The sequence below is a fragment of the Barbatula barbatula genome, assembly GCF_947034865.1.
Source record: "Barbatula barbatula genome assembly, chromosome: 20".
Lineage (NCBI taxonomy): Eukaryota > Metazoa > Chordata > Actinopteri > Cypriniformes > Nemacheilidae > Barbatula > Barbatula barbatula.
The window spans coordinates 13,002,797-13,015,990 of record NC_136783.1 but is presented as its reverse complement, the minus strand read 5'-3'; the positions used below and the strand labels follow the sequence as shown (position 1 = coordinate 13,015,990).

Here is a 13,194-nt window from a genome sequence, read left to right as displayed (position 1 = left end):
CAAGGGTTTGAGCTTTCGCTAAGCTCCGCCCAAATGCTAACCCTTAACACTTTATGCTAATGCTTTCTCTTGATCACACTCACAATTATCATTTTGTCATTCTCTCTCTCTCTCTGTTGTGGCTGGGTCGCTCGGCCTCCGTCCTGTTTCCCATTACTGTCTTATAGCAGAGAAATTGTCTCCAAACAGGAGACGCGTCCTACTTTCACCCCCCGCCTTCATTTATATCCCCTCGAATTAAGACACGCCACTTCTAATTGACAATTAATTTCAACATCTTCGTATTTTTATAAGACGACTCATCAATCTCAGCATGAAATATTCATTACATTCCTAATAATTGCAAAGGCGGCTGGAAGCTCGAGGGGAAAAGCATTCTGACGTCTGGAAGGATATGGAATAGGGTTTCCTTCTCTGAATGCGTCCCGTCATTTATACAATGATATAAAGGCGAGCGCATTCAGATGCACTTATACTTGCGCACACAGGCGCTCTTAATCTCTTCTAAAGCTGGTAGTAAAACAAGCCGGCTGTGGTAATTACAAAGAGGACTCGATTTGTGTTTTTAAGAGTCTATTCTCAGCGTTACACTTCAGTTGAAGGTGTTTTAAAAGCCTGTTTGAATAAATGATTCATTACTTTTGTGAAGATTAAGGATCAGGATAAGTCTCACTGACAGGTAGCTGGTTGCAAAGAGACTAAAGTGTTTGGTTGCTCTCCAGGAACATGATCCAAGAACACACACTCGCGTACGCACAGGGAGCAATACCTTCAGGCTCCAACAGAGTGCGCTATTCCTTCCTTTACACACATCAAACTGAACTGCTTTTTTGGAATAGCTGTGTAAAAATTAAACACTCAAAAGCTTAAAAAGGATTCACTCTTATAGAGATACACAGTTCCAAAGTAGGTAGGTTATCCACAAAGGTTCAAGTTTATGCACTTACAGGTTGGTGAAAAGGCTTTGGCTCTGATGGACGCATGTGCAGGTGGGCCATCATAGCCTGCAGACGCTCGCTCTCTTTGGACAGCTAGATAACATACAAAGCACAAAGGCACACATTAGACCAAAAGTGACAAGTAAGATTTAAGTCAGTTTCTGTAATCTGTTTCTGTTGTTTCGTTTCATTTCTAAGATACAAGATGCAGGTTTTCATCACAACGCACACAAAGTATTTCATTTGAGATTATTTAGTACCACTTATAGTTATTATTTTCTTTCCTTTCCAAGAACTATATATTTTATATATTACTCACTAAAGCTGGAAATGTCATGACTGTATATTCAGTTTACAGTAAGCGGGCACTGCTGAGGCAGTGATTCTACTCTTTCTCTTCAGAGGATAATTTTGCATTCTGCCTGTTAAGTGAGTCAGCTTGCAGGGATGTTGACGTGCCGTTTCACAGCTCTTGATACCTCTGGGAGAAAACATCTCACTCTCTCTCTCTCCATCCATCCTGCAGCATCTCTTTCTGAGTTAGCTTGCCCTGCAACCACACTCGTCCCTGTTTGACTTTCATAACTGCCATTTAGAGGAAGTGTTGAAGCGACTGGTGTGGGGGGTTTGTTGGGTTTAGAGGCAGCTCGCTGAATCTTTTAAGACTGCCTCCATACACTTTTAGTGCCACTTTAGAGGCATTTCTCACATGGAGAAAGAAAGCTCCTTTGCTTTTAATTGTACCTCCGAGACTGAAGTGAAAATGCAGTAAGTGAATTAATACAATATAATATTATACAATATAAACAATTGAAATAGAAATCTAATTAAAATAATTTAATAATAAAAATAATAAACAATTAAAATGCCTTTTCTTTTTCTAAAGAAGCAAATCTATAGTATTTTATTTTACAGTAGCTTTTGCCAATTGACACGTGTTTAATACGTCAAACAATGCATTTTTACCAAAAGTGATCAGCAAACATTATAGAAATGCTTGTCTTTACTTTTTCTAGGAATAGGTCTTAGGTTCTTAATTAAAACTAAGCTATAAAAATGAACCTCAAGTCTAAACTCTCATGTCGTGTTTATGTTTTGCAGCTGTGCCCAGCATTGCTGAAGTCTGGTCAGATCTGGGATGTTTACTCAGCCATTAGCTGATATGTGTGTGTTTAATGAGGGGGCTGTCCCATGCTGGTCAACAGGGATATAAAATCACTGGAAAGACTGAGCTGGTTTATTGGGAAAGACAGCAGGTTGGCGAAGGGTGGCACTGGTCGGTCTTGGTTGGCACCAGGGTGGGCTAGCTGGTGCAGGGGGAGGGGGTATTGTAGAGTAGGCGACAGGACTGAAGTAGATGAGGGAGACAGAGAAGAAAGGAAATACGCTTGGACGTGGGCTGACTCTCTTGTCAGTTTTCATCTCCCCTGCATCGATCTGGACACGTGTTTAAACGCTCATCGCTGGCCACGGCGAGCACAGCTTCCCGGTGTGCCTGGCAGGGTTGTGTTTTTGAGGAAAGAGCGTTGTTGTGAGGGGGTTATTTTTGGGATTGAGAGAAGAACATTGAAGGGTGGTCGATGGAATGTAAAGCCCACCAATTACAAGATCTCTCTAATGGCCTGATGATGGGAAGTTGTTGTGCCACGTAAAGCTGGAGGGTCTGAAGTGCCCGTCCGGGAGACATGGCTTTTTTAAAGATTGTTGATTTACAGGAATTTTACCGCTGTGAGCATGGTGAAGTTCCTTGACCTGCGCTTTAGTTCAGCAAATGTTTCTGAAGGGTGCATGTAGCTCTCTGAGACAACTTTCCCCATAGCTTACAGTTGCTTACTGTGTGTCTGACCAAATGTGCCCGAGCGCTGACCTGTCAGTGTCTGCCAATCCTAACTGTCACTAGACGCTCTTCTGGCAGCCTCAGTGTCCAAACAAATTACCCGCATTGACAAAAACACGGTCCTAAACATAGCACAGAGTCCAAACCATTTACAGCAACACTGATCTTGCACATCTTCTCTAAATCTCTAAAATTGCCTAAAATTTCTTGCAAAAAAGTCTAAACGATTAGTCTTGTTAAAAACACCATCATCGATGATCACCAGCTAGACCAGTGTTCAAATCGCACAGGTCTAAACCAATTAGAAAATGGCTGCAATTTGCACAAAAACCATTATTGGGAGTATAAATCTGGGGCAAAGAAGGTGTCAGTGGGCAGAGGAGGTCTCTTGCACCTCCCATGTCCATCCTTCTCCTTATCAGATCATTCATTAGAGATGACACTGCATGCGCACACGCGACAGGTCTCCTGCAGCGCCTGCCGAGAGCCCACGGAGGGAGGGATGAGAGAGGTGCTGGGAAACTCTCTAATTGGGATCCATCAAAGGCAGATATTCTGGCCTCCTCTCCTGCACCCACATTCCACATCACTCCTTCTATTACAAGCTCCAGTGATCTCTATCAACTCGTGTGACATGTAATGGGCAGAAAATCATGCCAGCTGTGTGTGCGTGCGAGACAGTATGGGAGAGTTCAAGAATACTATTCCACTATTGAGTTCCCTTTGATGTGAATCACTATATTGTGAAAACGTATTCAAGCAGTTGACCTATGAAATATTGGGACACAGAAGGCACCCTACGGGGTGAACTTATAGTGCCTACTTTTGAGCCACACCCAAAGACTATAGTGAACACCATTTCAAGCATGAAGGTGTGTTGTTAAATAAACAAAAAACATTCTGAATTTTATTTTAAGGCAGTCAGGTGGCCTCCTTGTTGAAAAGTTGCTTTTGGAGAATCGTTGAATTTGCGCGTTTTCTCCAGAAATGTTGATTTTGCGTCTGCCTGCGTATCTCACCTGTATCTCCAGCTGTTGAACGACCTGCATCTGGACCCTGCACTGGGCTGTGCTGCGATCGTCCAGGGCGTGCTCACTGTTCAGGTGCCTGGAAGAGAGAAATTTAAATAATGCAAACGTGCGGCGGGAGGTCAGCGTATCCTAACGCGCAGCGTTAACGAAATCAATATACTTGCAAATAAACCATGCCTAGGTGACCCCATCTAAACTCCCAGAGGGAGACCTATAAGCATATTTGGACCATCTGCCACCAACCATGTAGCTGACACACACAAACACCCGCTACGGCTCCAGCTTAGCCTTTTGGGATTGCTTAGGAGACAGCAGCAGTTTGTGCCGCGTGTGCTAACGTGTTTGCACTACATGCCCAGACCATCACATCCTGACAACACGCGCATACATACACAAATACTGAGGTCACTGAGGCAGCATAGATCCAGTTGCAGCATCCTGGCCAAGCATGACCTCACATAAACAAACAACTACATCAAAATGCGACCGCGGCTAGTTGTTTATTTTTCCATTTCAGAAGAGAAACATTTAATGGGATCCTCTGGGTACCACAATGACTCTTTCGGAGGAAGTCCCTGACAATAGTGTATTTCCACCCGAAGAACACTTCACTAGGCGTATCAACTCAATTTCCTCTCGCAAGAAAATGTAAAACAATATTAGACGTGAAAAGAGAGGTTTTGAGAATTTCGTCATAGAAATGTGACAGTTTTGTGTTTGGAAATTGAGAGAGCTTCATAATGAAATAATTCAGTCCACATTCTTGAATAACAGTTTTATGTTGTTTACCAACAGTGAATGAACGAGTAGAAAAGAAAATGACTTCAGCACTGAACATCTCTAAATATATTAGCTCACTACAAATGTTCTAATGTCTCTGTTATTCGGTTGAAACGCAGCTGGAGTGGGATATTATTTTGGAAACGGTTTTGTTTTTTGTAGAAGAGCTAAGTGCTGCAGGCCATGAACCCTGAGTGGGAGTTGAAAAAAAAACACCTGGATATGACATCATTTGTTTTACTCACGAAGCACTGCTTCAAATGGGCGAGTTCGGCCTTCAGTTATTCAAGTCATGTTTTGTTTTTTGAAGCTGTCTGTAACTCCCCAAAACAAAAAACAAATCTGGCGATGCAAGGATTAGAATCAACAAGGAAGCGAAACCAAAGAAACCAAACAACCAAAGTAAGGAGCCAATGACAGAACAGAATATTTGTGTATTCAAAGGCTGAATATTTGTGTTAATACTTAGTTTTGTTACTGTTCGTTTATTTATACATCTGCCATGTAGTCATGTTTAAAGTGGGATAATGTACAGTCAGCTGGTTATAATTGCACAAAATAAACCCCTTCAGGGTGGTACAAGACCTGGATCAGCCAGTTGGGGCTTTTCTGACTGTGCATTATCCCTAAAATAAACAATTTTGTAACCAAACGATGATGTTGTAAAGTATCTAAGTGATGATGTCATTCCCTCCAGGTGCGGAAGGAACCCCTCCCGCTCTTCAAACCACACACCTGGTGGGGTGTAATGACTCAGAGGTCAGGGGTTATGGGAGCGCCTTAAAGAATCCATGAGAAGAGCATTGTAAATTTAACGTGTTTGGGCCACAATGCTCACTTCCTGGGAACAGCTGAACTCCCTACAGCTTAAAGCCTCTAAGCAAATAGTTCCTGAGGTCAGGTGGATTGAGGATTATTTTATATTAACGGGAGATCCAGGCTTAAAATGTAAAATACATCATTCTCCTTTCCATCAATCCTGCACTGATCTACACAAAATTAGCACACAAATATCTTCAGTCCATCTCATCTTACAAGCTTATCAATCAGGGAATTCTTGCGTGTTTTAAGACTGTCCTCACCGGCATGGGCTGAACGCTGGGTTAAGTCCCCCACACTGCAGAAGAGCAACACAGGAGTGAACAAGAGACAGAACACCTCCTGGACTCTCTTCGTTTTCACGACACCCACCAGGTGACTGAAGCAAAAGAGGGGTGCATGCTCGCTCTCCATGAGAAATTAAACAAAAACAATGATGTCACCGTTTGCCTAATCCAGATCCATTTTCCCCGCAAGCACATGATGATAATAACAAAAACATGATCTCATCTGTCCCTACACCCCCCACCTTTCTCTCTCTCTCTCTCTCTCTCTCTTTCTGAATAAAGGAACAGACCACAAGTTTTATAGTTCATAATAAACAGTAGCAGCGTTTTTCCGAGAGACCCGACAATGAGGCAGTGTTTACTCCCCGCACCCCGACCGGGATTTGAGGAGCATTTTCAATGGTCGGCAAAAAAAAAAAATGGGCACTGACAAAGGACTTGAGTATTCTAACACATGTCGTCCTGGCATGCCAGAGAAAACTGAACATCATTAAAGAACTCAGGGCGAGGGAGGGTGGAAGATGAAGATTGAATGACTGTTTTATCTTTCTTACACTGCAAAAAAAGAAAGATAAAGACATGCAAGGAAGAATGTAAGTGGCCACATTTTGCCCAGACGAAATAAATATTTTCTTCATATTTCAGCGTTTATCAAAAATGATTATTAAACATGCAGGAGGTGGGGTGCACAACTTTGTGAATAGCTGCCGTTTCAGTCCTGCTGGGCTATGTGGCATGCGGCCAGATGTGCCTATAGAAAAGTACAGGAGAGAGAGAGAGCGAACAGGGCGAGTGGACCATCTCGTCTTGTCTGCAGTGCGGTGATGACTAAAGTGTTCTGACTAGGCCACTGTGCACGATACTGGCAGCAATATCTGTCATCTCCCCCTCCCCAACCCGAACGCTTCTTATCTTATACCCCCCTTCCTCCATTCTCCGCTTGCCCTGAGGCTATGTGAAACGAGACACCGCGCAACCAAACAACAGCTTTACTCTTAAAACTTTCCCAGACTCTCCGGCTCTTTGATGTGTGTGTCAGCGGCCATCATATGCGCTTCCCGCTCCCGCCCGCGCGCACTGAGCATGCTCCTCGCCCCCGTCGCCAGGGACGACCGGAGGAAATTTACATACACATCTTTCCGGCCTGTCAATACAACGGTCCCCCTGAGGAAGAGCAACCCTGGATCAGTAGATGATCCAAGGGCTGAGCATCTCCCTCCAGGAAATAAAAAAACTAAGATGTGACTGTCACGCATTAACAGAAAAACACAACATACAAATCTTTTCATAATAAATGGAATGCGTCAGTACCCCATCTAGCATTTTACATTTTTAAACTGAGCTTGCTGCAATGCATTCTGGGATTCCTATGAGGCAAAATGGCATAATTAAGTTGCCTTCATTTAAAAAGGGTCTATGATGCTTGAAAATGCAGCCTTCGCAGGCATCTCACTAGGGTTTGGAACAGAGCAAACGTCTTGCAAGTTCCGAGCCCGCTGGGTTGGCGTCAGCAGCAACAGTGTGTCTCGCAACCCTGTGACAGCCCAACATGTCAGGACTTTCCACTGTGAAGTCTCATTATTTTAACACACAGAGACAATGGGACTGTTTACATCGCCTTCCCTGTCTGATCTCTTCCTCTCTTTATCTCCTTTCACCCCACTAGCATCCCCAAAGACCCCGAACTGGCAAACACGTGCAAAAGAAGTGATGGCGAGAAGAAAGAAGGCTGGGGAAAAGGGAGAGTGGAGATGGCGGAGGGGAGGGAGCCTCTTTTTGATGTCTTTGCTTGTATCCAAGAAACAAAGGCTTCTAATTGTAAATGAGCTAATTAAGTAAACCACTAACGAAGCGTGAAAACAATTTGCTTGACCCAGCAGTGGTGCGCTGAGGGATGAAGAGAGGGAATGATGGGAGCGGGGAGCTAATCGGCCTCTGACAGCTACCTGAACAGATACACACACACATTCTGGCTGTTCAGCACTGGACAGGTCAACAGGAAGAGAACAGGATGTGTGTCGCTATGGTTACTCACAAGGAATGTGTGAACTAGTTTCCTGTACAAAAGTATTAAGCAAAACCTTTGGGGAAAAGCCCAGTGACAAATGTACAGCAGAATTTCTGGGTTTTTGAACAATGTTCAAATTTTTTTAACTTAAAGCTGTAATCTCTGTTTGAAACATCAATTGGCAGTCAACCATTTTTATAATAATAATAATAATACTATTACATCAGAGATGTCGATAGAGAGGCAATAGATTCCTTATATATATATTATTATATTATATTAGCAATAGTAATAATAATAACAATAATACATTGTGTATTATGCAAAGTTGGATTACAGCTTTACAATAAAAAGAATAAAAATACACAGACGTAAAAGTCTCTAGTCATATGAAATGTGTACAAAAAATATTTTGGGGGGATTCACACAGACTGTTATTGTATGACATACTGTGAATCTGCATGCAAAACTATAGAGGGCAGTCTAGTTTACTACAACAGTGTTCTCTGGCTAAAATACCTGTCCATCACGATTAGCCTCCTTTTTCATACACAAATACAGTCCCACAGCGCTGGAGAATGTCTCACGCTCCCTCCAGCAATAACCTTGCCCCCCTCCCCACCTCCCTGTGGAATTCACTGGTCTCCTGTCTGTTCAAACATCACACCTGAACCCGTCTGTCAGCCATTCGGCTCTCTTATTGCTCGCTCTCTCGTCCCTCTCTCATTTCAGCACAAGAGAAGGCCTTAACTTAGAGAGCGTCCTGCAGCCTCATCAGAAAAAGATGAATGCACATTGACAGAGGGAAAAGCTAACAGACAGGGACTTGTTTTATGGGCCGCAGCAGGCAATGATGAATGCTCTGTTGCTCAGCCGGGGGATTCGATGTAAGTTACGGGGTTGATGCGTCTAACAGCATTGATGTAATTGCATCAGGTAATGTGTCTGTGTAGTGGATTTGATGGACAGCTGTCACTCACTTGATAAACTGGCCCATGTCATCGCAGAGCGCCTCGCAGCCAGGCCACTTGCACTCGCCGTGTCCGTAGAGCGGGTGTGAGGCTGTGTGTTCCTCGTGGGACGAGCTGTAAAAGGAAAAGAGACGGTTAGTCGTGCTCTCACCAATATAAACATGACTGAACACTAATATTACCATAAGATAAAATGGATTTTCATGTATCGTGAAGCACGGCACATCTTATCAGTGATACAACAAGAACATTTCAAACGGAAAAAAGATAAGATGGTTGAGATACAGCTAAGGCAGGCAAACAATAAGGACAGACTACTGGCCGGGGGCCAATGCAAGAAAGCTGGCACTTGTGTATAACCAGTGCTGCGTTATCACTAGTACATGAGATACATATTTGTTGATCATGTACATTTGTTTTTATGTCGTGCAAACTTTTGTGTAACTACTGAACACTGTTGTTGGCTTTATTGAGTAAAAACTTTTTAAAAACCCAACAAAACCCTACTACTGTAGAATAGCTGTAAAATCTTTAAAAACCTACAACTAATAAATAATTAATTATATATTTTTACAATTATACAAAATACAAATATATATATATATATATATATATATATCATATCTTATAAATATGTTATGCTAAAAACGCTAAAAAAATTTAATCTACAAAAATCTTAATATACCCAACAGTCCCTCAACCAAAGCTGTAAATTCTGTTTGTCAACCACTGCAAGACTGATGTCAGGTTCCAAAACTCTTTTTTTAAAACATTCTTATTCGAACGTTTGCGTGATTATATGCTAGTGGTGCAGAAATGGTAGCGCAGAACACACACATGCAACCAATACAAAAGCAATGAAGAAATGGAAAAAGACATTCTGGTCTCAAGTGCTCCCAGTTTGAGAAAGCCGATAGCTCTGAGCCTGTTCTGCAAGCTACCCTTCAGGAAGATTTGAACAGATGCAGTTTAAAGGGAATCTGGTAAATGTAAAAATGACAGCTCTTCTATTACGGTGACTGACAGGTTTCCAATAAGAGCGTGTATCATTGTATTAGCATCTCGTGCTTCATCACAGGTTCGAATGTCCTCCAGTGCAGCCAGGAACAACACGCTGTCGTGTTATTACGGACAAACTCATTGCGATCTTCAGATGTTTCTCGGTAACATCTCCTCACGTCTCGCGGGCGGGAGTATGGATAAGGTGGCTGTGGACGTGCTGACGGGACCCGCAGATGAGGCCTGGGGATAAACTCATAGCTCTTGTTTAGTTTGAGAAACAGCCACTGTGCGTTCTGTGGCCCGCACAGTTTGGAACGGGTCTCCCTGGCCCAGCTTCTGTTGAGACCCATAACAGATCAGGGCGCGAACCCTCGCCAGCAGTCTCATCCAGCAATTTTTCATTTCGGGCCTGGCCAACTGCCACTGCTAGCGAGTAGCGTGGGCTTCGCAGGGCAGGGACCACAGAATCCTTCGTCATGCGTCTGACTGCTGCTAAGCATGGCCAGGGGGTGGGGGGCGGCATTGCCTGTGGTGGTTGAAGGTCTGGGGAACTCTTCCCAAATCCACATCACAGCACTGCTTAATATGAAGCAGCTTGCTCGCAGATGAGGGCCTCCCGACACGGCACTCACACGCGCTCCCTCCTCCTCTTCATCAGATGTGCTGGCAATGGCCGGCCAACGCAATTCAGAAGCTGCTCAGCCTCTAGACATTACAAACTACTGGCAACCACACTGTCCACATGTGCCATGCATTAGCCTTACCACACAGTTTTTCTTCCTTCTGAGTTGTGTGTGTGTGTCTGTTTGTGCGCAAATGTGTTAGGCCAAGTCAGGAAGAACAGTGGTATAAGCAAACATGGAGGCAGCACTTTTCCTAGTGTTTATCCAAACTCGCGTGGCACGACAGGCTTGGATGTGTATCTGCCTCTTCCATAAATGTTCGTGTGAAAAATAAATTTAGCTTAACATATTATTTTTAGGAGAAAATGTATACTGTATCGTGAGGTAGAACGATGAGTTTTATTTTCACTACTAGGTTATTGTGACAAAAGAAATCCATGATGACTGTTCTATCGAATATCTATAATTTTTTTTAAATAAATGACCCTATTACTCAAATTATTCTTTCCTTCAAATATTGTGTTATAAAGTTATTGTGAATTATTTTGGCCACAATAACCATGCAGTAAATATCTGAGATTGTGACATCGGAGATTAATTTTTTGGGTCTATGAATCATGAATCAAATTTTTTACAGATTTTTCTAGTTTTAGGATGGAAAATATTGTTAGCTCAGTATGAATGAAATGAAAGGTCCTCACCATGATAGACAAACGTGTGTGTGTGTGTTTGTGTATACTCACTGGGTGCTCTGGAGAGGAGCGCTTTTGGAGTAAGGCATGAGATGATCATCACTGGACTCCTTGGTGAAGGACGAGATCCACTCAAAGAGTCTTGCTCTAAAAGAATGAAAAGAATCCATGAGGACCCCAGAGTAATGCCATCCCCCCACTCCCTCCTTCAGCAACATCACCCACTTCACACACACACACACACACACACACACACACACACTCATGCTAAACTGGCACATGGGCGTCAATTGTGCCGTAGATGCACTATGTTCTGAAGAAATGAAACAACCATAAAATATCAATTGAACATCAAAATGAATATGACAGCTGCCAATATTGGTTTATGTGTTTTCATAACCTATAACAAGTATTTCTGTACATGTGTATTGAGCGCAGGGTCCCACCTGTCTCTCTTTGGAGTGTGCACAGAGTTCTGTCCATTTGGCAAAGGATGATGGGGGATCTGAGGTGAGACCTTGGAGGCCGTGTATGAGGTAGAGTTGGAGCTGTTGGTAGTCAGGTCGAGGCCCTCATGTTTCATGGCCTCCTCTGTGCTCTGAATGCCTGCCACGTCCTTCCACAACTGCTGCAGGTCAGTGGGACACATGGCTGAGTAAAAAAGTAGAAAGAGATCAGTTCAGTGCATTTATGCATTTTTGAAGAACAATAAAAAGAAAGCAGTAACAAACTTAAGAGTTTTACTTATTATGTAATGACACCTGAGAAGGACTTTCTTTCAGTTGAGCGAGAGTGAGAGATTCAAACTTTTAGTGCTCAGCTTGAACTGAAAAAACGTTCTTTACACACTTTCTGTGAATTATATCCTAACACTCCATTAAAACTCAAAAGGTTGCTTTAAAAAAGCCTCGAGTCAACAGGTGTCATATAATGAAACAGACTGCAGCTAAATAGTGTGTTTATAAAGATGTTTATTAGTGATCCTCACTTCTGTTGCAATGAAAAGCATTAGCCGAGTGTTGAATGACGAGAGCTCTTTAGGAAAACATCCAAACCTGTTTTTCTCTCCTTATCACACCTTAAAACCCCACCGCCACATCCTGAACCACAGCCAGCTGGCAGGGTAACCCGCCTCAGAGATCTCAAACTGCTCTGACATGAGTCGGGCAAGGAATAAAACACAAGACACACACCGTGCCACACTTGACCAGTGGAGGGGGGTAAACCAGAGGGAGTAGTTGAAATCATGGAATAATGGACCGGGAGAACCAGCCAAACTAAAGGAAGCAAATGGCTAATTTCAGTGTGTTTTTTATATCTTTCAAAATCCTTGCAATTCCCCCCGCCCACCTCCATTTGTAATTATCGTTGTCCCTAGCGACGCTGTTGCAGCCTCTGTCAATGGGTGAATGAATCTTGGTGAGATGCTCTGGTGGCATTTTTTTTGTTAAATTTTCCACTCGAATTTGGGATTATTTCTCTCCTCGACCAACTTCTATATGCTTTGAAAGGAGAAAGGGGAAAGATTTGAGGGTGTAAAAAAGATGAGAAGAGAGGGGGCCAGCCTGTTCCCAACCCGAGCGAGTCTGGCGCACGCTGTTCCCTAAAAGCCACAGCCTGCAACACTATCTCACGTGGCAAAGACTTAATAGCAATCTAAATATTATGTCTGGTCCGCCAGCATTCTTGTCCCAGACCCCGCCAAAACAAAACTCCCTGCTTGGCCCACCCCTCCACCCCACCCACCTTCCAGCAGGCTGACGGCCAGAGAAATGATGTATGGCCACACTTGCTGCTACAGGGTGTTGTTCACTACTCACACACAACCTGACAGAAAACTGCAGGGCCAGGGATGTATTTGCAAATAACTGCGCAAATAACTGAGCCAATCCAGTGGCGTGGCACTGTTACTGTGGATTGAGGGATGCAAGATTTCACTTTTGTGAAAGAACAGCATGAAGACAGGAAGTGAAAGGAGGACGCAGGGTGGAGATGGAGCGGTTTACCTACAGTGAAGTGTTTTAGTTTCCCACTTTCTTCCAAACACACATACTCACACACATGGGGGTAGGTGAGGCGTTTTCCCTTGTGGTCGGCCACACACTCTCTCTTTCTCTCTGACATGCACATTTGAAAAAACTAAAGAGCCAAACCAAGGCCGGCCTGTGAAGAGTTGATTTTTTCCTGTGTTAAAATACTTTCACAT

At 43.3% G+C, this 13,194-nt stretch overlaps 1 protein-coding gene across 2 annotated transcripts in view; it reads right to left on the bottom strand.

The window, feature by feature from the left end:
• Window positions 1–13,194, bottom strand: part of foxp4 (forkhead box P4) — a 112,769-nt gene that overhangs the window by 20,448 nt on the left and 79,127 nt on the right. For both annotated transcript variants that reach the window (XM_079482786.1, XM_079482785.1), the window contains 5 exons: window positions 11,435–11,639; window positions 11,040–11,135; window positions 8,681–8,785; window positions 3,795–3,882; window positions 948–1,031 (listed from right to left, as the gene is read on the bottom strand). In XM_079482786.1, the coding sequence (XP_079338912.1) occupies window positions 948–1,031; window positions 3,795–3,882; window positions 8,681–8,785; window positions 11,040–11,135; window positions 11,435–11,639 (578 nt within the window). The remainder of the gene's footprint in view (window positions 1–947; window positions 1,032–3,794; window positions 3,883–8,680; window positions 8,786–11,039; window positions 11,136–11,434; window positions 11,640–13,194) is intronic.